This window comes from Vipera berus, assembly GCF_964194415.1.
Source record: "Vipera berus genome assembly, chromosome: 5".
Taxonomy (NCBI): Eukaryota; Metazoa; Chordata; class Lepidosauria; order Squamata; family Viperidae; genus Vipera; species Vipera berus.
Genome location: NC_138207.1, coordinates 57,462,099 through 57,490,025, shown reverse-complemented (window position 1 = coordinate 57,490,025; position 27,927 = coordinate 57,462,099). Strand labels below are relative to the sequence as shown.

Sequence of the window (27,927 nt, the reverse complement as noted above, 5' to 3'; positions counted from 1 at the left end):
GCACAATATGTTGCAGACTCACTCAAGGAAAGGTGTTAATCCATTTCCATCTGCTGATGTCCAAAGGATAGTTACAAGCAAAGTCTGTGAATAGACTTGGTATTCCATTTTGTGCAGACACTTAAAAGTCTGACAACATTAAAAAGCAGTTGTGTCCTATAGTTTTGTAATTTGCAAAAACAAACTAAACTCTAGAAAAATAAAACTTTTAACATGAAGTGTCTGCCAGATACTTTAGTACAAGTCTACTAGGGAATATACCTGCCTGTTCTTCCTTTTGAATAATCAGGTAGCATTTTTACAAAGCAGGTCTCGTGGGAGTTGAAGTGCTGATACTTTTGCTTCTAGTTTAAATAGGCACGTATTAGAATAGTTTTATCAAGAAATACGCAGAGATTAACAATGAACCATGCAGATTCATCTTAATTTGAAAAACAGACTGATCTGCTATAGCCATTCCATTTTGATCTTTGGATATGAAGCAAGATTTGGGGTAAAATGCAACTCTAACATGGGGAAAACTGAATTAGTTATCAGTCTTGTTTCTTCATTAAATGGGAAAACATTAGCAGAAAAACTAAACACGTCACGAAGAGATAAAGGATGCCAAACTTTACAGAAATTGGTATAAAGATTTTGGTATGTGTTCCTTGAAAATTTAACTTATGTTAAAATGTCCCAGTACTTGATATTGTTTTGTGACATGTTCAAATTTGTAACATCAGTAGCTTCCTTGGAAAGAATAATCCAAATTGAATTTTGAATAGGTAGGGAATGTAAATCAAAGAGCTTCTTGTAAATAATTTTCTTTTTATGTGGAGAGGTTCATTGATTGAAAATTGGCTAGGTCAGGTACTTGACATGAAAATATAAACCATAAACCATGCAGCAGCCTAGGATAAAAGACTAAATAACAATGAGACACAGCTCATAGAGTATGTGATACAACTAAAGGTACTTATTCAGTCTTCCGGAGGCTATAATTGTGCCCTGCGGTCCAGGATCATGGAAGCCATAGTTCATTTCATGTAAATGACAAAAAGGCCTCTTGCATCATCGTTTGCAGCATTTTGAAACTTCAGATAAAAGATCAAGGCTTGACTCTCCATCCCAGGGAAATACAAAATCTTTTCTGAATTATCATATTTCAGCTTGGGATCTGGGCTTGTCTCAACCTCGTACACACTATAGTTCAAATTTACAAAAGCAGGAATTACATAGCTTAACTTTTTCTTCCTGTACAATTTTGAATATGATGAATGGTCATCTGAAGCTATTGCAAAGCTATCTCAAGTTTACATATTTAGATAATGCAGTAGACAATGTGTATATGATAAGACACATAATTTAAAAAAGTTAGATGAGATTAAAAAAACAATGTTCAGTGTAATGTAAATACCATGTTTCCCCAAAAATACGACCTAGCTATAAAATACAACCTAGCTTATTTTGGGGGGTTTGGGCTAATATAAGCCCTACCGCAAAAAGTAAGCTCTACTTAAGACCACACCCATTCTGTCCCATTGTAGGTTTTTTGGCAGGCCAGATTGCGTGCCTCCCCCCCGCCTTACCTGCTGCCGGTGCCACCACTGCGAGTTCAATTTTGTGGCTCAGCTAAACTGTTCAACTGCGGCAGGCTGCAGTTCCCATCAGGTTCAGGACGCCTGGGCAATGGAAACCTTAGGCCAGGCTCCTCACAGCTGAAGCAATCCAGCTTGCCCAACGTCAGATTGGCCATTGCGGGAGGTGTGGCCCGTCCCTGTTCTCCAGCTCTGCCACACATGCTGGATGAGCCTCCCACAATGGCCAACCTGACCCTGGGCGAGCCGGATTGCTTACAGGGAGAGGCTGTGTGTTGCAGGAGGACGACTGCAAAAGGCGCGTGCAGATCCCTGCAGCTCCTGGAGGCTCTGAGCGCTGCTTTTCACACTGCTCGGTTTCCCACCCCATCCCTCCCAGCCTGATTGCCTTCCATCCTACCTGGCACTGCATTGGCAGCTAACGCTGCCCTCCTGAGAGGTGGCATGGCAATTGGACGGCAGCCACGCTGCGAATGGGGACAGACCATCCCCACCAAAGTGCCGCCAAAAACAGCGACGCAAATGTGTACAGACACGGCACCAAAAAACGGCATGAAAAGGGTGCACATGGATCCCTGCAGCTCCTGGAGGCTCCGAGCACAGCCCTAGGGCAGCCATGCTGGGTGGCGGTGGGAAGGGCACCGAGGTGGGGGCGGCCAGGACGACCAAAGTGGCAAGTGGAGTGCCAGAGCCTCGGGGAGGGAGGGTGGTGAAGTGGGAGGGCGTCCTACAGTCAGCACCCATGCCAGCTGCCCCTTCCCCGTGGAGCTGGAGACCTTGCCACACCATTGCCCAGATGCCCTTGCTCCTCCCAGGAATTGCATTTCTTTCCTTACTTGACTTCCAGCCCCATTTATCCCATTTATCCTTCATGATCTGCCACTGCCGCGTGGAGGGAAACAAAAGTTTGTGGGGGGGAAAAGGTCAGTCAATCAATTCCTGGGTGTGGCAAGCTCTCCAGTTCTACAGGGAAGGGGCACCTGGCATGGGTGCTGACAGCAGAATGCCCTCCCACTTCACCACCCTCCCTCCCTGAGCTTCCGGTATTCCACGGCCACTTTGGTCGGTCTGGCCGCCCCCACCTTGGCCTGCAGGGTCTGGCCTGGCACAAGAAGGGCACAAGCCATGCCCGCCCACACTGGTACCATACCTGGTCTGCCACCATGCTGTCACCGCCACGTTGCTTCTCCACCCCATGCATAGGTCCCACCCCACCCCCGCCCACTTGCGGCCTACTGGTACCAGCAAAAAGTAAACCCTCCCCGAAAGTAAATCCTACTGCTTACTTCAGAACCCAAAAGTAAGTAAGACTGGGTCTTACTTTTGGGGAAACATGGTACTAGCAAAGCAAAATTAAGATAACCCAATTAAATACTTTATATCGAACTTCTCTCTCCCAAATGCCACATACTGTAGTTTGCAATGAAATTGATTCTCTATTAGCTATATAAAGTTTCATTCACTCTACATCATTCTGTATTAGGTTAAGTGTAAGAACAGTTTGAAGTGAAGTTAATTTGAAAAGTGCAAAGTATTATATAAATATTTTTAAATAGACAATTTGCTAATTCATAATTGCTAGTTTCAGGCACTCATTGCTGCAATGAATTAAATGAAAATGTATAATATTAAGGGAAATGTTTGAACTAATACTGGATCTAGATGGAGATGTATACATTTACAAAATGCATAATGTTAAACACCAAGTTTTAACAACAGAATCTTCTAATATCTTTTTTCATAAGGCAGTGGGTAATCTTGATCAAGGGCAATAAATAACTATACCTTTGGTTTCATTTCGTTTTACAAGTTCACAATTAAAAGAGCAGTACAATTAAAACTTTCTGATGAGATGTTTCACAGGAAAAGTCTACTGGATTATTGAACTACCAATACCAGCTTTAAAATATTATTCATCACTCTCCAATTCTTCGTCATCATCACCACCTAATGGATGTGGCTGTATGCTGTTCTGGGTATACATTTTGGTTTTGAAATGACAATTCTGATCCATAAGTATTGCCTATAAAAGAACATAGCTATTATTATATTACTAAAGCATTGTATTGTTTTGTATAACAACAGAAGACTTCAAAATTAGGTATCCCTTAAGTATACAGCACGTAAGATTAATTTTCAAGTTGAATCTATTTGCCTGTTTTATACCAGCCTAACTATTGTTTAGCTTTAAATATAAAACACTTAAGGTAGCTGTCCTGTTCACTAAATATAATAATACAAAACAGATTAATCCAATGGTTTGTGAATTCATCCAGACTAAAGCTGGAACTAAAAGTGTTTTTTAATTTATAATTTTTAAAAAAAGTATCTTACTTAAGATACTATTTCAGCTATCTGGACATGCTGTTATCTAAATATGAGTCCAAAGTATGGGGGTCTTAATCAACTATCAGGGATCAGCAATTGAAAATACAGAAGACAGCCCTCTCTAGTATGGAATTACCCAGATAACTGGCAGAATAACATTCTTCAATTATTTCTTATTTATTAGAGTTTTATCCTGCTTTCATTCAAATAATTCAAGGTGACAGATATACCTAACATTCCTTCCCTCTCCTATTTTCCCCACAACAACAACCCTATGAGGTAGATTGGGCTGAGAGTGAGTTGTCCAAAGTAATGCAACCAGCTTTCATGCCTAAGGCAGGACTAGAACTGGCAGTCTCCTAGTTAAAGATATATTTTAGAGAAAAGTAAACGATAGAACACCTTTGTTAATATATTTAAATGCAGCCATGATTATTTTGTTGCAGAAAAGGTAGACAAAATTGTTCTGTATTGAATCCAGAGAAGAACAAGAAACACCTTTGTGCTTACCATCTTTTCTTCCTTGGCAGGTGGACTGCGTAGAAATAAACACAGGGGAGCAAAGAGCATATCAATAATTCCTATAATTGTCATAAGCCATGGAAATCCAATTGACTTTGCAATAGCACCACCAACAGATGGACCTTTGGAAATAAAATACAAATATAAATACAAACACAAAGCTGAGCACTATCAAATAAGAAAAAATAAGACATGATCTAAAACATTGGGCCATGTCTAACCCTAAGTCAAAGATTAGACAAGTAGCCAATTCAAGCTGCCTGACTGGTCTCAATTAGCTCTTCCTACAAAAATGATAAGGCAGTTACCAATGTTTCTATTTAATTGGTGTTATGTACAAACCTGGAGCAGCGTTCCGTGCGCCTTTGGCGTCTAATCATGCCAGCCACATGACCACGGAGACGTCCTCGGACAAGCGCTGGCTCTTCGGCTTTGAAACGGAGATGAGCACCGGCCCCTAGAGTTGGAAACTACTAGCACGCATGTGCGGGGGAACCTTTACCTTTACCTTTACCTTTACAAACCTGGATGACAGATTTCATCTATCATGCTGCAAACTGAAGTCAGGCTTGTTTGGGAATGCCAAGCGATCCCAGTTGGCATATAAAGATAAACAAGCCTTCCAGAGTTTAGCCACTCTGAACAGAAACAGGAAATGATTGACAATGCGCACCAACACATTTGCTCCTAAAGTGTATTGCTATGCAGAATATTGTGAAAGCATAATTTGTTATTTAAAATGTGAGGATTATACTGAATGTACTGAAATGCTTAGTAATAATGTCCTTGCTTCATTACCATAGTTCTCATAATTTCAAGAAATTATGTGTGAAAAGGGGAAAACAGCTTGTTCTCACCCTAACCCATTTATTTTTGCTATGAGGCTATTTTCTTTGTAGTTGAAGCTCCCAGAGGCCCCCTCTTGACTTCAGTGCAGGCCTTGGGACTTCTCTCAATGACTAAAAATAGATAGCATGGTTTCCTAGCATTCTGCAGTAGGAAAGACAAGAAGAAGAACGGCTTAGATAAGCCCTAGAACAGGGGTCCTCAAACTTGGCCATTTTAAGACTTGTGGACGTCAACTCCCAGAATTCTGGGAGTTGAAGTCCACAAGTCTTAAAGTGACCAAGTTTGAGGACTCTTGCCCTAGAATAAGCTTTAAGAATCTCTTCAGCTGAAAATGAAATAGTCTTCAATGGCAAACCCCCCCACCAGTACCACCATTCCTGGAAGATTTGTGGAAGTGTGTGTGTGGGATTAATACAAAATGGTGCAAAGATCTTCTGCAACAGTGTTTCATTGTTAAGTGCATTTCAAATAAACAGAATTAAGTCCTTACCTAAAGCAAAACCCATGCAAAATGCAACATCTGCAATTGCATAAACACTCCCATAGACGGAAACATGGCGTAGATCAACAAGGTAACCCATAATAGGCATCAATGAAGAATCCACCATCCCTGATTATAACACAGAAAACAATATTTTAATCAGGCTTTCCATTTTTTCTCCAAATTTCTACACAGAAAATGGTTGGAAATATTTCTGAAGGAAGTATGTGTCTGGATAGTGCCAGTTTTACTGAACTTACTTTTTAAACCAAGAGGCATTTCAACAGTAACAAAATCATATTCCTTTCAACACAGTGCAATCAAAATTTGAAACAGGTTGTGCTTTGTTTACTAGAGATGGAATAATCACACTTTTTTGTAAGATCTTAATAACAAATTTTACTTTAACTGTCACATGTGCTTTATTATACATGTGTTTGCCCTTCTAATTTGGGATTACTTTTCACTAGCTCAGGTCTGCCTAGTCTATAAAAGTATCATACCATTCTTACAAACTTTGTTATGGTAGCAGGTCTGAAATTAATGGGTTATACAGTAATCAGTTGTGATATTTCAGATTTGAATTCAGAAAGGAAAACTTTTTAATAATAATCATGAATCCACCATCTAGTTTATTATTCCAATATCAAAGTTCAAAATGTATATTTGAGTACTAAATATATAAGTTTAGATTTCATATAATTATTTGTCCTGCTATGATAAAAATTTGAATGACAATTTATCTTAATACAAGTATATTATCTTTAACTGAATAATTTTACTCAGCATTTTAAATCAATGCCTACTAATGTATTCTACTAATGTGTGGTTTATTATTGCTATAAACTGTCCTTAAATCTCCTTATAGATTTGGCTGGGCAGACAGATAGATACATTAAGCTAGTAGAAGAGATATTCAACTCTGTAGCTATTACAGCTAGATTGCTAGACCATTTTTCAATCCTTCTACTATGGTATATGAATACAGCATTTCAAAACAAGAACTGTCCTGCTGCTGATAAAGCTGGTAGTAATATAATGAACATTCACTTTCATCTGTAAAAACCTGTGTATGATAAACAAGGACATCTTTCTGTGAAAGATTCATCAAAAATGTTTAGCCCTCTCTATGTTTATTGGCAAAATGTTCACAAAATACCTTCTGCTATCTTATAGGAGTGCGCAAAAAAGGGAACTTTTACTAAATTTAAAACTGATAAATTATATGCTAGATTATCCATGAGCTATTTTTGCTATAATTAAAGGATTATTAGAATATAACTATCACTAGTCTACAAGGACAGATTATTTATCTAGGGTCTGTAATCTGTGCTCTTCAGGCAGAAATTAGGTGTCCAGTTCAGCCCTTCTACCCTATTGAGCCTCCGTGCTATCAGCCCCCTCTACCACAAAGATCCTGCAGGAGAAGGGCAGTGTGGACAACCGTGGGATCTGGCAGGGTGAGATCTGTGAACCATAAACCCAAAGCTTTCGCTGTGTCCCTGCACAACAGATACAGTGCCCTTTCTGACCTTAATAGGGACATTAATGAGACAAGTAAAGGTATCTGTGATAATAACTCAAATAAGCAGGGGATCGTGGTCCAAGATGAAAAACCTGTTGTTTTTTTGTTTTTTTTTATTGAAAAGTTTTAAAATACATTTTATCTTTAACAATCCCCCCTCCCCCTCCCCAACCTATCCCTCCCTACCCCTCCCCCCCCTTTCCCCCCTCCCCCCCCCGACTTCCCAGAGCTAAGTACAGGGTATAAAAACAAAGAACAATCATAAACATCCATATGCTACCAACAATAAATTCTTAAATCTATCACTCTCTAGCTCATATAAAATAACTACAAGCAATATTAATATTACATATAAAAAGAAAGAAAAAAGAAAAAAAAAGAAAGGAAGACTTATTCAAATGCTAAGTGAAACTTTTTAGTCCCATATTTCTTCTGAATATATTCAATCCATTTTTCCCACTCCCTAATATAACGTTCTTGCGAATGATCTTTCAAATAAGCCGAAATCTTTGCCATTTCTGCCAGGTCAGAAACCTTTAAAGTCCATTCTTCTATAGTCGGCAGTTCCTCCTTCTTCCAATACTGACCTATTAGAAGTCTTGCTGCTGTAACTAAATTTAACATCAACTTAGTGTCCACAACAGTAGCACCTGTAATTATACCCAACAAAAAAAATTACGGACAAAACTTTATCTTTTGCTTGAAGATCTTCTGCATATTCCACCAAATTTTTATCCAAAAAGCCTTGACCTTTTTACAAGTCCACCATATGTGAAAATATGTTGCATCTTCACCACCACACCTCCAGCATTTTGGCTGATAGCTCGGATACATACTTGCAAGCTTTTTAGGATCTAAATGCCATCTATAAAACATTTTATAAAAGTTCTCTCTTAAGTTTTGAGCTTGTGTAAATTTTACGTTCCTCACCCAGATCTTTTCCCACGTATCCATTGTAATAACTTCTTGGATGTTCTGGGCCCATTTTATCATACAGTCTTTAACCAATTCTGTTTCTGAATCAATTTCTATCAATGCAAGATATATCCGTTTGATATGTGCTGGACCCTGATTTCTAATTTGCTTTATCAAATTTTCGTCAGTCATTGCAAAACCAGTTTTCTGATCTTCTTTCCACCTGGCCCGTAATTGAGTATATTGAAACCAGGTTTGAACAATCTTCTCATCTCGCAAGAAATTATACGATTTTAAACACCATACACTTAAAATCTCCTTATACGTAGTCACGTCATGTTTGAAACCAACATTTATGTTTTCTATTGCGTGTTTTGGAATTGCCCACAATGGTATCTTACAGTCTAACTTGTATCTATACTTCTTCCAAACTCTCAACAATGCCTGTCTTAAAATATGCACTTTAAACACATTATCTACCTTCTTATCATACAACAAATACGCATGCCAGCCAAATAACAGGTCGTGGCCCTCAAGATTTAATAATCTCTCTTGTGTCAGATTAATCCAATCACTTATCCCTGCTAACGCAGCAGCTTCATAATATAATTTAAGATTGGGCATTTTAAGACCACCTCTTTCACGAGTATCCTGCATAATCTTAAGTTTAACTCGTGGCCTTTTCCCTGCCCAAACAAATTTATTGATACCCCGTTGCCATTCTTCCAAATTAGAATCTTTCTTAAGAACCGGTATTATTTGAAATAAGAATAAAAATTTAGGCAGGACATTCATTTTCACTGCTGCGATTCTTCCCAACAAAGACAATTGCAATTTTTCCCAACTCTCCATTTCTTTTTGAATTTTACCCCATAGTTTTTCATAGTTATTTTTATATAACTTTGTATTAGAGGGTGACAAAAACACCCCCAAATATTTGACCCTTTTAGCAATCTCAAATCCAGTTAATCCTTCTAAAAGAGCCTTTTGCGATACTGTCATATTTTTGGCCAGAATTTTAGTTTTTTGTGCATTAACTTTAAATCCAGAAACCCTCCCATATTGCATTATTATCTCCATCAGGTCCACAACAGAATTTTCTGGCTGGGTCACTGTAACAACCAGATCGTCTGCGAACGCCCTCAATCTATAATCCTGATCTCTAATTTGAATACCCTTAATTTTTTCCGAGTTCCGATTTTTTATCAATAATATCTCCAATGTTAAAACAAATAATAAAGGTGATAACGGACACCCTTGTCTTGTGCCCTTCTCAATGTTACATGCTTCAGTCAAACTATTGTTAACTATTATTCGGGCAGTTTGTTTTTGATATAATGCCCTAATTGGTTGCAAAAATTTATCCCCAAAATTCATTTTATCTAAAACTTTCATCAAAAATTGCCAATTCAATTGATCAAAAGCTTTTTCAGCATCTAAGAAAATTAGCGCCGCAGGGATCTGGTTGTTCCTTTCCAAAAACTCTAACACATCAACTATATGCCTCACATTATTTTTCATTTGCCTACCACTAATAAACCCAGTTTGATCCCCATGAATCACCTGTTGCAGAACCCTCATCAGTCTGTTAGCCAACACCTTAGCAAATATTTTATAATCTGTATTTAGAAGTGATATCGGTCTATAATTTTTAACTTGAGTAGCATCTTGATCTTCCTTCGGAATCAAAGAGATAAAAGCAGTTCTCCAAGACGGAGGCACCTTTCCCCCTCTCTGAATTGTCTGAAACAGTTCCTTTAACGGCTTTATCAACTCCATTTGTAAATTTTTATAGTAAACCGCAGTCAAACCATCCGTACCTGGCGCTTTATCCAACTTCAATTCCTTAATTGCTATAAGAATTTCTTCTTCTGTTATCAACTGGTTAATCTCCTCTTTTTGTACTTGCGTAAGAACCGGGATGCTAGCATTCTCCAAATATACATCAATGTCTTTTTCATTAATCTTTTCCTTAGCATATAATTTAGAATAAAAATCCACAAAGGCTTCCTTGATAAGATCCTGTTGAAACACAACCTTTCCCTTATGTTCAATTTTATCTATATTAGAAGCCCTTTGCTTTTTCCTTAGTCTATAAGCTAGCCATCTACCTGGCTTATTAGCATTGCAAAAAGTATTATGCCTAGCAAACCGCAAGTTGGTTGCCACTTGATCAGCCATCAATTAATCGAATTGTCCTCTTAATAGTTTAATAACTTCCTTAGTCTTTACATCCGATGGATTCAAAATTAAGACCTTTTCTTTTTCCCTAATTTCATTCTCCAGTTCTTTCCTTCTGGCTTCCAAAGTACGTCTGTATTTATTATTCATATATATCAACACCCCTCTCATATAGGCCTTGCTAGCATCCCAAACCATGTCCATAGAGGTATCCTTATTCATATTAATTTCAAAAAAATCCTTCATCCGCTGCTTGCATTCTTCCACATTTCTCTGATTTCTAAACAAATTCTCATTTACGCGCCATGAGCGCCTATCCCTATTGTCCTTATTGATCTCTAACCAAACTGGACTGTGATCCGAAATAGTCCTTGCACAAATCTTTACCTTCTTAATCCTAGAAAAAAATTCATTAGTCAACAAAATAAAATCAAAAACTTGTTTTTGACAGGGAGAAGTGTGAATCTGGTATTACACACCAGTCATGCAAGAACAGAAAGGCATCCAAAAAGAGAAGCCACCTTCTGGTTGGTGATTCAATTATAAGGGATGTAAATTTAGGAAAGGACACAGAGGTTTTGAAAGAGGTCAGGTGTCTTCCAGGTGCTACTGCCAGTAGGGACAAGAAGCATATTTCTAAAATAATCGAGAATGCCAGCAAGGACTGTGATGTGGAGGCTACTGTACATCTTGGCACTAACGATCTGTCCCAAAAAGATGTACTCTCTGTGCAGAATGATTTCCAGAGCTTGGGGCAGGAACTTAGCAGAATAGGCTGTAGGCTCACTTTTTCAGAGGTTTTACCAGTGTATAAGGAGAAAATGGAAAAGGCCAGCGTATAGCAGAATTTAATATGTGGCTAAAGGAGTGGTGTAAAGGAGAAGGCTTTGGTTATATTAGTCACGATGTCTGTAGCTGGTCCAATGAAAAAATGTATAAAAGAGATGGTCTGCATCCATCCAAGAAAGGGACTGAGTTACTTGGCAATAAAATCACAGCTTTTCTGGAGGAACATTTAAACTAAACAATGGGGACAGTGAGTTAATTGATACAGAACATCACTGTCCCCGTCAATCTAAGAAAATAGGGGAAGCCAGGCACCACACACGTTATGCAGCAAGTAAACACAGGGTCAGTCATAAACGACTCAAATGTCTATACACTAATGCACAGAGTATGAACAGTAAGCAGGGTGAACTAGAAATTCAGGTAAATGAGGGCGGATATGATATTGTTGCCATTATGGAAACATGGTGGGACAAAACCTACATATGGAACACACAGCTAGAGGGATTTAAACTATTTAAAAGAAACAGACTAAACAAAAGAGGAGGTGGAGTTGCTCTCTATATAGGAAATAACTATCTCTACAGAAATAGAGCACAACAATGACGAAAACTGTGAACTTGAATGCATTTGGGTCAATATAAAAGGGGTAAAAAATGACATTGCCATAGGTGTATACTATAGGCCGCCCAACCAAGCGGAGGAAATAGATGAACTGTTTGCTAGTCAGCTAACTAAGGTATGCAAGAAGCACATCACAACAGTAATGGGGGACTTTAATTACCCTGATATCAACTGGGAGACAAACTCTGCACCAAGTGGAAGATCAAACAGCTTCCTGACAAACCTAGCAGACAACTTTCTCTCCCAAAAAGTAGAGAAGGGAACTAGGGGATTAGCCATATTGGATTTAATTCTCACAAACAGAGATGAAATGATAGAAAATGTCGAAGCCACAGGAACCTTGGGGGGAAGTGATCATGCAATATTGGAATTCAACATTCTGGAGGCACAAGCAATAGAACACAGCCAAACTAGAGTCTTGGACTTTAAAAGAGCTAATTTCAATAAACTTAGAGAGACCATGGGAAGAATTCCATGGATGAGAATCCTAAAGGGGAAAACAACTCAAGAAGCTTGGGAAATTTTGAAAAGTGAGATAACAAAAGCCCAGCCTAGTACAATACCAACAAAGAAGAAAAATAACAGCTCTCAAAAGAAACCAGCATGGCTGCATAAAGAACTTTCTGATAAATTGAAAGATAAAAAGGACAAGTATAAGAATTGGAAAGAGGGGCACATAACTAAGTCAGAATATCAGCAAATAGCCCGTGCCTGCAAAGATGAAGTGAGGAAAGCTAAGGCTCAAAATGAACTAAGGCTTGCAACCAAAGTCAAAAATAACAAAAAATGCTTCTTTCAACATATAAAAAACAAGAAAAAAGTTAAGGAAATGATTGGTCCATTAGTGGGGGAAAGTGGCAAGAAGGTGACAAGCAATAGGGAGAAAGCTGAACTATTTAACTCGTTTTTCGCATCTGTCTTTACACAAAGGGAAAAAACAGCCATAAAAAACAGAATAGAAACGCAAGTTAAGATAGGCAAAAAAATGGTAAGTGAACACCTGTCCAGCCTAGATGAGTTCAAATCACCAGGACCAGATGGATTACACCCCAAAGTTCTCATGGAACTGGCAGACATGATCTCAGAACCACTGAACTATATTTTTCAAAGATCCTGGAGCACTGGGGAACTACCAGAGGACTGGAAGAGAGCTGATGTAGTTCCCATCTTCAAAAAGGGAAAAAAAATAGATCCTGGAAACTACAGACCTATCAGCCTGACCTCAATACCTGGGAAGATTCTGGAAAAGATAATCAAACAACAAATCAGCGAACACCTAGATACAAACAAAGTCATCACTAAAAGTCAACATGGGTTTGTCAAAAACAGATCATGCCAGACAAATCTTATCACATTCTTTGGCCAAGTGACAAAATTAGTGGACCAGAGGAATGCTGTAGATATAATTTACTTGGACTTCAGTAAGGCATTTGATAAAGTAGATCACAACCTACTACTTGATAAGACAGAAAAATGTGGGTTAGATAGCATCACCACCAGATGGATTTGTAGCTGGCTGACAGGCCGTACTCAGCGTGTGGTCCTCAATGGAACTGCATCTACATGGAAGGAAGTGTGTAGTGGGGTGCCCCAGGGCTCTATTCTGGGCCCAGTGCTCTTCAATATCTTCATTAACAATTTGGGTGAGGGGATAGATGGGGAACTCATCAAATTTGCAGACGACACCAAGCTGGCAGGAATAGCCAATACTCCAGAAGATAGGCTTAAGATACAGGAGGATCTGGACAGACTCGAACACTGGGCACTATATAACAAAATGAAATTCAATGGTAAAAAAGTAAGGTTCTACATTTAGGCAGGAAAAATCAAATGCACAGGTATTGTATAGGTGGTACCTTGCTCAATAGTAGTAACTGTGAGAGGGATCTCGGAGTCCTAGTAGACAATCACTTAAATATGAGCCAGCAGTGTGCTGCAGCTGCCAAAAAAGCCAACACAGTGCTAGGCTGCATTAACAGAGGGATAGAATCAAGATCAAGTGAAGTACTAATACCACTTGACAATGCTTTGGTAAGGCCACACCTGGAATACTGCATCCAGTTTTGGTCACCACGATGTAAGAAAGATGTCGAGACTCTAGAAAGGGTACAGAGAAGAGCAACAAAGATGATTGGGGGGCTGCAGGCTAAAACATATAGGGAACGGTTGCTGGAATTGGGTATGTGTAGTTTAACGAAGAGAAGAGTGAGGGGTGACATGATAGCAGTGTTCCAATATCTCAGGGGCTGCCACAAATAAGAGGGAGTCAAGCTATTCTGCAAAGCACCTGAAAGCAGGACAAGAAGCAATGGATGGAAACTAGTCAAGGAGAGAAGCAACCTAGAACTAAGGAGAAACTTCCTGACAGTTAGAACAATTAAACAGTGGAACAACCTGCCTCCAGAGGTGGTGAATGCTCCAACACTGGAGGTTTTTAAGAAGAGACTGGACAGCCATTTGTCTGAAATGGTATAGGGTTTCCTGCCTGAGCAGGGGGTTGGACTAGATGACCTCCAAGGTCCCTTCCAACTTATTATTATTATTATTATTATTATTATTATTATTATTATTATTATTATTATTATTATTATTATTATTATTATTCCAATGTTATTTACTGATGTCAAAATATTGAACATGTTCTCTACCCTGTAAAGATTCTCTACTGTATATTCTATAGAATGACATATGTATATCTAATTATTGTACCATCGGTGATATCTGTTATGATACAATAAAATTTGTTTAATTTTCTTATTGGCAGCGTAGTCTACCAACATTGCACTGATACAGGATAGGTTTTCTTATCTGTCTTATGTACTGATAGTCACTGACTGTACTTCTTTTGTAGATTACAGGATATTTGCTTTTTGAAAGGAAGCAACAGTAAAGCATTATCTTTTCCTGCTAGGGACATTAATTAGCTCTATTGGCAATGTTTTTAATGTATATATTTTCAGAAACCACAACCAAGCCACAGGTTTCCATGTGTTACAGTGGCTAATGCATATTGCTGCATACAATCTTTTTAGAAACTTGGACTTAACTGTTACGAATTGTTGTTAGTAATGAAAATGGCACACATTCTTTATGTTAAGAACATATTTCAAAAATATACATACATCTCTTGTATTCAGAGCCCATACAGGCAGGAGATTCAAATTATCAATTGATGCCACATGTTGCAGTTTAATTAAAATCTGAGTTATAAGGTAGTCTATCTGGGATCATGTACCAATCCCATAAATTCAGTTGAGCTATTTTCCGTTTTTCCATGCTTCTACCACCATCCAACCTAAACATAAGATGTATCTCATGTATCTACCCTTATTTCACAGAATTGTGCATGAGTAGCCTGGATGCATCTCTACACAGGAAACTATTATCCCCTTTCAAATTCATTGAAGGTAATGGTGACAGAAATCAGGATCTACAGTATACAACTTATACTGCTCTACTGATAGTTATGTAAAAGTGAAGCTTCTGTGTAACACATCAAATAACATAGGGGTGTCAAACTGCCAGCCCACGGGCTGGACGTGTCATCCAGTAGCCACGCCCACCCCACTGCCAGCAATGACACAACCATCCTGACACATTGCGCAACGTCACGCGACGTCACGAGTTTGACATGTCTAAAATAACAGAATGCAGCATTGCATATTCTCTAAACCAGTGTTTCTAAACTTTGGCTACTTGAAGCTGTGTGGAGTTCAGCTCCCAGAATTCCCCAGCCAGCCATGCTCTAAACCAAATGTTCAGCCATTTTTTTTCCTTACCAATGGCAAAGCCAACTCCAAAATTTGGTACTATAAGTCCATATATGTTTTTAGCAAATGGTACCTGGAAGTAAAAGAAACAAAATGAAGTATCAAAGTGTTGTTATTAGATGTGTTTTTCATTAGATGAGCAGACAATTTCTATCAGCTTGAGGGCTATGCTAGTTTTGCATGGCACATGCCTCTTAACATTTCCAGCTGCAACTTTTTGGCACCACCTACTTGGTAGAGCCCCAAAAAGCAAGCCGGTGAGGCCAACTTCCCAGACCCCTGCATTAAATTTATTAAGATTAAGTGTACACGTATGTTTGATATAAGATTCAAATAGTATATGGATAAAGTTTTAGCTTTAAAGATGATGTACAGATTTTAGTGACACCAGTTACATAGTTACATAATTTTCAGCTATGAGATTTGGAGCATGAATAAATGGAATTTATTCAATAGAATTCAAGTCTATCTAGTTGGGTTTATATATGAGAAAGCAACATCATTATAAAAATTGGTAGCATTACATTAAAAGATAGGGTAATACTAAAGTTCAGAAAAATGCAAACTAAAAATGTTAATGAAGGCAAGATTTCTAAGTGTTCCTGACACAAATTAAAAGAATAATAGAATCAAGAGGGTATAGCTCATTTTTTATAATTATTTTTCTCATGAATGAGGGCAAGAAAATGAATTGGCTGCATTTTGAGATGTAAAAGAATATTTCACTGGAAATGCTGTAATCATTTGTTTGCCCAGATAAAAAGTGCATGACAAAAAGATACAGTAATGAACATTACATGCAAATAGCAGTATTTATATATTTTTAAAGATTATATATTTAAATTGGTTTACAACCAGGAATGTGCATTTTAAAAACCTGCAGTAGGAAAATATACACAGAAAAGATACCGTAAGTGCTAGAGGATCTACACAGAAAAAATATTGGACAATTTATTCAAGTGCACAATTGTTATGTATATTAGGGGAAAATATTCCAGTTTGTTGTAAAAAAAACCCATAAAAATAATTTTAAACAATTTTACAGCTTATAAAATGTGTGAACTAAGCTGCTACAGTTTATTCAATAATACATGATTAAAACAAATCAAAGTTGAAAGTAAAAAGCTAAATTAAACTTAAATTTTCAAGCAGCCCCCTCCCACCTAATTTTTATGAGCTACAGGTAGTCTTCAACTTACAAGAGTTCATTTACTGATCGTCTTAAGTTACAATGGCATTGAAAAAAGTGACATCACTATTTTTCACATTTATGAAATGTTTCAGTATCCCATGGTCACATGATTAAAATTCAGCTGCTTGGCAACTGGCTCATATTTATAATGGTTGCAGAGTCTGGGGTCATGTGATCACTTTTTGTGACCTTCTGACAAGCAAAGTCAAGGGGGAAGCCAGACTCACTTAACAACTGTGTTACTAAGTGAACAATAGCAGTGATTCGCTTAACAACAGTGGCAAGACAGGTCATAAAAGGGGACAAAACTCCCTTAACAATTGTCTTGCTCAGTTGTGATTGTAAGTCAAGGACTACCTGTATTTAGATCTGACTAAATGCAGGATATTGCTTCCTACTTCACTGTTTCACACAACAAAAGAATAAAGCAGAACAATTGGATTTTTTGCAGTAACAACTTTTACTCACACACAAAACGCTTATTCCCACTATTATCATCCCAATTAGGGCACAAAGCCACCTATGGAAGGAGAAATAGTATCTTTTAGCCATCCAGAAACACAGACACCAAATGTATTTTCCTGAAGTAATACATAGTAGCTAACAGCACTATATGACTTTAAAATAAAATTACTTATTATTATGAATGCATCAGAATGCTTTCATTAGTATTTAAGAAAGAAGCAAACATTTAGAACATGTTGTCCATGAATTCAGTGTTTAAACTTAGCCTACCTTCCCATTTTGTGTGCAAGGCCCCCAAAAAGATTTGTTCCAATCAGATAAGAGATACTGGCTGGAATGAAAGCAACGCCTGAAAAATATGAACGAGTGTCTTATCAACATTGCTTTCAGTGAAGCAAAGGAAAAACTAATACCTTTAGACACAGCCAATTTTATTAGAACACATCTAATGAAGGTCCACGGTCTGAACCAAATAAAATAAAATACCCTTTAATATCCGGGTTACTTCAAGTCTTTTATAATCTCATACAAGACAATCTATCAGATTTAAACTATAATTATATTTTCAAAAGTGTTCTCCTAAATTCATGGTCCTGTGTAGGTGAAGGGGTATATGCAGCTATAGAACAAAAAAAAATAAGACATATTAATGAGTGTCAATAAATTTTTTTAAAAGGTGAATTAAACTGAAAAGTAAGAAATAATTTACTAATAACTGATTTTTCCCCCTAGAATTAGATTATAAATTACTCTATAATATTTAGAAATCCCAGTTTATAAAACACAAAATAATACATGGAGAATATGGATATCAGTCCATTGTTGCTATATAATGTATTGAATACTTGTTACTGGCAACAAGAGAGAATGTTATTCTATTGATCACATCCTACTTGTAGGATTTCCTATTCATTCATTATAAACAGAATACTGGACTTGATAGGCCTTTGGTCTGAATCAGCAGGGTTTTCTTTAGTAGCCCTGTTAAATCAGGCCACGGTTTGTTTTATTAAACAAGTACTTTTAGGGATGCATCCAGAAACCCTATCCCTCTCTTTTTCTTGTGGCCCTATAACTGACATTGGTATCCCCCAATTTAGAGGTAACATGTATGTTCAATGCTTGATGAATGTATCCATCCTCCTTTTAAAGCCATGCAAGTTAGTGACTGTAACTTTGCCTTATGGTAACAAATCCCACATGTTAACTATGCATTCTGTTAAAAGGTAATTTCGTATACCCATTCTAAATCTCATTCCAATCAGCTGGGCCCTGGTCCTAATGTTTTGAGAAAGGGAGAAAAAATATATTATTGTTCTCTTTCTACATGGTATGCATGATTTCATATATGTCATTCATATCCTTTCTCTGTTGCCTTTTTTCTAAACAAAAGACTCCTAAAAATTGTAGCCTTTTCTCACAGGGAAAGTTTTCTGAGCAGTTGGTTATTCTCTTTTACACTTTTTTCTTCTATTTTTTTCTTTTCCGAAATGGTGACCAATACACAGTATTCCAGATGCATCATGCCATACATCTGCAAACTTTTTTATTTTTTATCTTTTGTTTTTCAAAAATACAAGGAAAATACCAAGATAACTATAATAAATTTAAACTGAACAACCTACACAAATAAAAATGATTAAAAAAACAAGAAAGAGGAAAAAAGGAGGGGAAAGAAAATGAACATATTCTATTTTATATAGTATTACACTTAGTCACTGGTTTGCAAATATACCATATGGTGTTACAATCAGTTACAAAATATTTTTGCAATAACATCTATGCCAGAAAAAGAACACATTGCTTCATTGATTGTTTAGAATAACAAATACTGCCTTTTCAAGAATAGATATGATGCAAACCCTTGATATCTGGAACATTATCACTTTTTCAATTTCTCAGTATTATTCTTTTAGTCACCTAATCATGCATGGTCATCAAATTCCACACAGTCAGATTTCAAATTTCTGTATATAATTCAACACTAAACCAGCATATTTAACATTAAACATTTCTGTATTTATATCTATATATATATACATACATATATATATATATATATATATATATATATATATATATATATATATATATATATATATACATATATACATATATATTTATATATATATATATATATATATATATATATATATATATATATATACATATATATATATATACATACATATATATATATATACATATATATATATATATATATATATATATATATATATATATATATATATATATATATATATATATATATATATATATATATATATATATATATATCAAAATGCTAGTCGTGAAAAATGTCAACAATTCACTGGACCACACTATATGATCAATTGCTCAGTTAAGATATAGATTCTGTGCAGCAACTTTGAAAAAGTCAAATGCCTTTTATAAAGATCCCTAGCATAGAATTGCTTTTTTAAAGTTGTTGTACAGTAAACATCTTAACTCAGCAATTAAGGAGATCTGTCTTTGTTCAAACCCTAATTGTTCAAAATATTTGAAATTCCCATTTTAGGAAAGCCAAAATGAATCTGTTTAGGTTTGGACAAGGTTAGGTTGAAAGGCTTTGGTTCTGACTCTGAGTTGGCCTTTTTATAAAGCTATCTTTTGTGACCCTGAGAACTACAATCAATTCATATTCCATCTGTGTATATAAGGGCTTTGGGGTCCCAAGATGCATCATTTCACACAAGTCTATGAAGACTCTCAATCATTCTAGGTCATCCACTTGTCCCAAAGTGCTTTTCCCAGAAACACAATCTTGCCTTTTTCTTTGAAAATGTTTTGCTTCTCATCAGAGAAGCTTCTTCAGTTTCTGCTCCTCCTCCTTCAGAGGTTAAGAAGCTTTTTGGATGAGAAGCAAAATGTTTTCAAAGCAAACACAAAACAAAGAAGTCCAGTTGCCTTTTGGAAAAAGCACTGTTGGGTCATCATTTCATATACATGAATTGATCTGCATTTATCACTTGATTGATCAGTCACCTATTTAAAGAGCTCATTCTGGATTTCTTCACAATCACTGTTGGTACTGTGAACAGTTTGGTTTATCTGCTAATGGGGACACATTAATAGCTCTGATTAATGCATTTAAAGCTTCTGTTCCCAAACAGAAGGGATTCTATGTTTTAGTTCCCTCACTTAGAAAACTGTCCATTTATTCCTAATTTTTATTTTCTATTTTCTAAATAGTGAGCAATCCATAAATTATCCCATGACTAAGTTTACTAAAGTCTTTAATAAGGGACTTTTTCTGAGACGTCAGCTGGATAATATTAGCAAATGTGCTGCAGAACTGATAGGCTATTGTATTTAACAAACAGATCTCTATTTGTACAACCTTTTGAACAAGAAACAAAATAGAATCACGTCTGATGTAAGTGAGAATCCAGCAAAAGAAAGGTTGAACAGGAAAATAGGCTAGCTCAGGTTAAAAGGGAAAAAAAGTTCAAAGAAAATTTATCCAGTGCTTTTCTGTGGGAAAAGCATTCAGGCAGCAACTTGGAATAGCAATAGCATAGAGATTTCTGTACAGCTTCATAGTGCTTTACAGCACTGTCTGAGTGGTTTCCTAATGTCAGCATATTGCCCCCCCCCCCAACAATCTGGGTCCTCATTTTACCAATCTCAGAAGGATAGAAGGCTGAAACAGTCTTGAGCCAGTCAGGATCGAACTCCTGGCAGTTCTAACCACTGCGCCACCACGGCTCTTGTGGTGACTGCTCTACTCCAAGCTATTTTAGTCACATGGCCCAGAGTGGAACTATTATTCAGAAGTTAGGAAGAATTTGGTGTATATATAATTTTGCAAATGTAGTTAAATGTTATCTAATTGTATAGGAATTGTGGTGGCGCAGTGGTTAGAATGCAGTGTTGCAGGCTAATTCAGCTCACTGCCAGAAGTTCAATCCTAACCAACTCAAGGTTGACTCAGCCTTCCATCTTTCTGAGGTCAGTAAAACGAGGACCCAGATTGTTGGGGGGAATACACTGACTCTGTAAACTGCTTAGAGAGAGCTGTAAAGCACTATGAATCAGTACGTAAGCTGCCATTGCTATCTATTTCTAAGGGAATATTCCAATGTTCAGAAAACCTCCACTGAGTAAAGCTATTATGCAGGTGTAGCATACATTATGTAGCATTCCTATTTTTCTCTTTATAAGGAATGTGTACAGTACATCATGGACAATCTGCCACAGTTGGGCTCTTGCCTCAGGAAAACATGTTGCATTTACTCATATGGGGAAGGCCTTCATTTCAGTTTTTCATAAACAGCAGCTAAGTCACCCAAATGAAGCAGCATGACTAGTTCCCTCTCCTAAGCATGGCATTGCAAAGCATTGTAAAAGGGACTGTTTTTATTCCACAGAATCCACAAATATCTGGTTTCATTAAATATCTGATAAAACAGGGCACCCCTTTGAAATTCTGCACAGTCTCATGCTTTCCAATGCATAATGCATAAGGTACGAGAAGTCTGATAATCATTCTATTGGCTAAATACAGATTTCAAAAATAAAAACTGAACATGTATGATTAACAATTTTGAGAAGGCAATCACATACACTTAGGATCAAAAATAAAATAGCTAAGATTTTGCTGCAATTTACCCAGTTGCCATTTGCTTGAACACATTGTCTCCATCATCCAAATGGGTAAAGCTGGTTCCAGCATAGCAATTGCCATATTTGCAAAACATATTGCTCCTGGAAAAGAAATGAAAAATAGATTTCTGGAATTATTTCACTTAAATTCTAATCAATACCTGGAAAGAGCTACGCTGACATGAAAAAAATGCAGTTTGAAGAGTTGCTTGTCAAATGTACAACAATGATTATATTTAAATTGCTAGGATAGGGAAAACATTTAATCCTGTAATTTCATAAAAGTTCCACTCCTTCAAAAATGAGACAATAAGCAGCACACTATGTCAAAGACATGGAGTACAATGTGTTATGATGTTTAGAAAATATTGCAATGCACAACTTTTAATACAAATAGTTTTGCTATTACTGACGCAATGATAACGTGCACATTTTTAATAAAATATTTATATATGTATGTAATACTTCCAATTTTCAGATGGAAATTTTATTTGATACAATACTTGAGAATGAGCACAAGAAGGAAAACAAGGAAATAAAGTCTTGTTGATTATTTACCCCAAAATAAAACAGTAGCCACATTCCCTACAAGTAGAATCAAATATAGCAAGTGTGCTGATATTTCTGATAGACTTTCTCTTACAGCACATTATGGAGCAATAAAGTTTTTTACATGAAAATCTTCATATTCTGTAACTTGGTCTTATACCACTCATGGGATGAGTTTTAAAACAGTTTATAGCATTTTGATAACAATAAAAACTTAACTGAAAACTCAGGTCGTGATGCCTTTTAAACCTTTACACTTCATTTAGTATATCATAGCTTTTGCCCAAGAAAAGGCTCTCTTATCACACAGTTCAGCAATAAAATGACCACTGCTGTCATTCTTTGTTCAAATATGCCAAATTGTATTAGGCTGTCTATTTAGTGTATCTTAAACCTTGATGTGCTCTCACCCATGTGCCTAAGGGCAAGGAACAAGAATCCAATTCTTTCTTGTAAAGATGATGATGTTGTACCTAAGATATCAGAACTTGGGGAAAAAACTTTGCTTTTTTAAAGTTCTGATGTCTTCTTGCAGAAAAACAACAGCTCTGTCCTGTGAGACTGCAAAATTTTCTCAAGATTTTAAAATATTGTAATATTTTTTATTTTTATAAATTTGCTTAAAACATTGTTAATGTAAAATGATGTGGATGACAAGTACTCTGGCACCGTGTTATACCATAAGGCAAGGATGGTCAGTGACCATTTCTACATTTAAGAGTCCTCTTTTTTTCTCCTTTTTTAAATACTTTTATTCCAAACCTTAGCTAATATTTGCTTTTATAACTTATAGAGATCAACATAAACAAAATTAGTATTAAAATGTTGGAAGCTAATGTTGAATCATTTACTCCATAACAAGAGCATTAACTGAGAATCAGTTCTAAGGAAAAGTATTTGACATAAACACAGCCAGGGCTTTTTTTCCTCATAGAACGCTCAGAACGGAGTTCCGGCACCTTTTTTGGATGGAACCTTGTAGGGTAGGCAAGGCGGGTTGTATGACATGTGTGAGTTCCGGCACCTTTTTCTTTTACAAAAAAAGCACTGAACACAGCTATACACACATCCCAATCTTAATGAGACATATTCACTAATGTAGAATGTCTTAATGAGACATATTCACTAATGTAGAATGACTATAAGCAACTTGATAAATAGCCAATAGGATTAAGCTTTCTAGGTCACTGAGGTAATACATTTACCCCGAGTACATACCTGAATAATTTTCATTTCATAATATTTTGTTATCTCTGAATATGCCCTCATGCATCTATCTGAGATATCCAGTTCTCTCACATTGTGTTGTTTTTTTTCTATAAAGATAAGGCTATTCAAGAGAAAATAACACTACAGCCCAGTCTAAATTAGACTAAAATTGAAAATTAAACTTTATGATTAACATACAAACATAAATCCACTTGGGAAAACAGTTGGTTTCATTATAGTCTCAAACACCTCATTTCTTCCCACAGAAAAGGAGAAAGAGAATTTACGGTAGCTTTCCCTAGAATACATATGGTTTAAGAGGAATATAATTTGCCAAGTAAACCCAAAAACGATCCACAGGCTGAGGTTTGCTTGATTTACCAATCAATTTTGAATCAAAATGCTTCACACATAATCAAATTAGAAAGCTATAAAAAGGGAACAAAATACCAGGAAGAGAGAATTGGGGCACTGGTGTTTTGCCCTCACGCTTCAATGATTTACAACTTGGCATTGCAACTTGGCATTCATATTTTTACACCTAATTATTATTTAAAATAACTCCTAGAGTAATTATTACCATGCAATATAATTCCTCCCCCAGGGATTTCCACACAAAAGAATAGAATAGAATAGAGCTGGTAGGTACCTTGGAGGTCTTCTAATCCAGCCCCCTGCTCAAGCAGGAAAACCTATACCATCTCAGATAAGTGCCTAGCCTCTTTTTAAAAATCTTCAGTGATGGAGTGCCCATGATTCTGGGGGCAAGCTATTCCACTGGTTAATTGTCCTCACTGTCAGGAAGTTTTTCCTTAGTTCCAGGTTGCTTCTCTCTCTGATCAGTTTCCAACCATTGTTTCTTGTCCTGCCCTCTGGTGCTTTGGTGAATAACTTGATCCCGTCTTCTTGGTGGCAGCCCCTCAAATGCTGGAATACTGATATCATGTCTCCCCTACTTCTTCTTTTCTTTAGACTAGCCAAACCCTGCAGCCGTTCTTCGTGTGTTTTAGTTTCCAGGCCTTTGATCATCTTAGTTGCTCTTCTCTGAATTTTTTCCAAACTATCAACATCTTTTTTATGATATGGTGACCAAAATTGGCTGCAGTATTCTAGGTGTGGTCTTACTAGAGTTTTATAAAGTGGTACCAATGCCTTGCGTGATCTTGATTCTATGCCTCTGTTTATACAATCCAGGATTGTATTAGCTTTTTTGGCGGCTGCTGCACACTGCTGGCTCATAGTTAAGTGATCGTCCACTAGGACTCCAAGGTCCCTCTTACAGTTACTGTTTTTAAGCCAGGTCTTAAAAAGATCTTTTTTGATCCTGAGTTTGTTTTTGGGGGTGTTGGCTACTCCTGCCAGTTTGGTGTCATCTGCAAATTTAATGAGTTCCCCCTCAATTCCCTCATCTAAGTCCTTGATGAAAATATTGAAGAGTACTGGGCCTAGGACAGAACCTTGTGGTACCCCACTGCTTACTTCTCTCCATGTGGATGTAGTGCCATTGAGGACTACTCTTTGAGTACCGTTTGCCAGCCAGCTACAGATCCATCTGGTGGTAATGTTGTCTATTCCACTTTTTCTAGCTTACCAAGCAGTAGGTTGTGATCTACTTTATCAAGTAGACCACTGAACTAGATACTGAAGACTAAGTATACTGTACTACGTCCACAGTATTTTGCTGATCTATTAGTTTAGTCACTTTGTCGAAGAATGAAATAAGATGGTTTGACATGATATGCTTTTAACAAACTCATGCTGGCTATTAGTTATAACTTTGTTTGCTTCTAGTTGTTTGCAGATCTGTTTTTTGATTATCTTTTCTAGGATCTTCCCAGGTATTGATGTTAAACTGATTGGTCTGTAGTTTCCTGGGTCTGTTTTTTTGCCTTTCTTGAAGATGGGAACCACATCAGCCCTTTTCCAATCCTCAGGTACTTCCCCTGTGCTCCAGGATTTTTAAAAGATATGGTGCAAAGGTTCTGAGATAACATCTGCCAGCTCCTTCAGAACTCTGGGATGTAATCTGTCAGGCCCCGGTGATTTATATTCATCGAGGTCGGATAGGTGTTCTCTTACCATTTTCTTGCTTATTTTAATTTTTGTTTCTAATTTGTCTTTTGCAGTGGTTTTTTTTTATTTGTTGGGCTATGGGTTTTTTTGTGTGAAGACTGATGTAGAGTATGAGTTAAGCAGCTCTGCTTTCTCCCTGTTGCCTGTTATTTCCTTGCCATCATCTGTCTTTAGTGGACCTACAGTTTCCTTGACCTTTTTCTTTTCGTTAATATGTTGGAAGAAACTTTTTTTATTATCCATGATTTTTGTTGCAAGTCTTTATTCGTTCTGAGCCTTTGCTTTCCTGACTTTATCTTTACATGTTCTGGCTGTCTGCTGATAATCGGCCTTAGTTATGTGCCTCTCTTTCCATTTTTGTATTTGTCCTTTTTGTCTTTCAGTTTGTCAGAGAGATCTTTGAGCAGCCATGCTGGTTTCTTCTTGAATCTCTTGTTTTTATTTTTCAGTCGTATTGTGCTGGTCTGGGCTTTTATGATCGCATTTTTCAGAGTTTTCCACACTTCTTGAGTTGTTTTCTCCTTTAGGATTTTCATCCATGGGATCTTTCCTAGGTTCTCTCCGAGTTTGTTAAAGTCAGCTCTTTTGAAGTTCAAGACACTGGTTGGATTGTTTTCTGTTGCTAGTGTTTGCATTATATTAAGTTCCAGTATGATGTGGTTACTTTCGCCCAAGGTTCCGGCAACTTCAACTCCCTTAATCACTACTTCTCTATCAGTTAGAATTAAGTCCAGTATAGTTTTACATCAAGTTCCCTACTCCACCTTTTGGATGACAAAGTTGTCAGCTAGGTTGGTTAGGAATCTGTTTGATCTGCTCGCTGCAAAGTTTGTCTCCCAGTTGATATTTGGATAGTTGAAGTCTCCAATTACTATTGTGGCATGCTTCCTACATACATTTGTTAACTGGTTGGCAAAGAGTTCATCTATTTCTTCTGACTGGTTGGGTGGCCTGTAATATACACCTACGGTAATGTCACTTTTTCTCTCTTTTATATTGACCCATATGCATTCTGGAGAGATTTTATCTTTGATCATGTGTGTTTCTATAGATATGTAGTGTTGTCTTACATATAGTGCAACTCCTCCTCTTTTTGTAGACCTGTTTCTTTTGAACAATTTATATCCATCCATCAGTCCATTCCATTCATGGGTTTTGTCCCACCAGGTTTCTGTAATACCAACTATGTCATACTCTCCCTCGTGTACTATTGCTTCTAGTTCACCCTATTTGATCCCAAGCTTTGAGCATTTGTATATAAGCATTTAAGGCTTTTATGCCTGTCCATGGGTATGTTTCAGTTAATTGGTCCTGACAAATAAGGTTGGATTGCTTCTTCAAGCTAATGTTCAGCAAACAGAAACTCACATACTTTAGTTGTGTAGATGAAGCTAGTATTTGTCTGACAAGGTTGAAGGAAACAAAAAGGGAAGGCAGTAGAAAATATAAACAAAATCAAAGGAAATCACTGGAATGCTCTTGGAAGAGCTATGAATTATGACTGAGGATAGTAGACATCAGTTCATATATTCAACCAGAGGTTTGACCCACTCCAGTAGTGCACATCTAATAGAATTCCACACAAGAAATATGATAAAGAATGTATATTTTTAAGTTTAATACAAGGGGAAAATAAGAAAACTGTAGGTTACAATTAAAATTAATGAATATTTCTTCCAAAAGAATCATGTTCCTTTAATTTAAATGATATTTAAGTATGTCTAGTTAAAATTTTCCAGCCTAGTTTTTGTAACACCAAAAAGCTCTTGGGAAGAGGCCAGCTGCATGTAAATCAACACTCAGAAGAATTAATTCAAAAACTTTTCAGTAGTATTTGACAAACACAGCGATATAAAAATTTCAGTTTAGTATACTTTGAAAGGACATAATTGTGTATTGCTATCATGGCTGTAGTTTCCTAATTATTTAGTAAGTGGTATAATGGTTTTGTATGTCCTATTGCTCAAGGGGCCTAGCAATTTAGATACAAATTCTGTGCAACAATTTGTTATTATTTGTTATTATAATTTGTTATTATTCTCATTCACTCCACTTAAAATGTACACGTGTACAGCTGCACAAAATCTCCAGAAAAAAAAAGCTAAGGGCAGATAATTGGGACAAGTGACCAATCACTTCTTCGGGTCACCCTGAAGAAAACTGCACAACAGCAACAACAACAACATGAAAACAAAAAGCATAGAACAAAAAGGATAATTGTGAAGAAATAATGGGTTCTGGGGTTATCTAAC

The 27,927-nt window shown here is 36.8% G+C and overlaps 1 protein-coding gene across 3 annotated transcripts in view; it reads right to left on the bottom strand.

The window, feature by feature from the left end:
• Positions 1–2,768: 2,768 nt before the first annotated feature.
• Positions 2,769–27,927, bottom strand: part of SLC18A2 (solute carrier family 18 member A2) — a 48,291-nt gene continuing 23,132 nt past the window's right edge. For 2 of the 3 annotated variants that reach the window (XM_081328313.1, XM_081328312.1), the window contains exons 10-16: positions 21,851–21,946; positions 17,489–17,567; positions 17,222–17,273; positions 15,571–15,634; positions 5,770–5,889; positions 4,419–4,552; positions 2,769–3,603 (exon numbers count right to left, since the gene is read on the bottom strand). In XM_081328313.1, coding sequence (XP_081184439.1) covers positions 3,490–3,603; positions 4,419–4,552; positions 5,770–5,889; positions 15,571–15,634; positions 17,222–17,273; positions 17,489–17,567; positions 21,851–21,946 — 659 coding nt within the window. In that variant the 3' untranslated portion in view covers positions 2,769–3,489. The remainder of the gene's footprint in view (positions 3,604–4,418; positions 4,553–5,769; positions 5,890–15,570; positions 15,635–17,221; positions 17,274–17,488; positions 17,568–21,850; positions 21,947–27,927) is intronic. The other variant, XM_081328314.1, reaches the window with a different exon arrangement.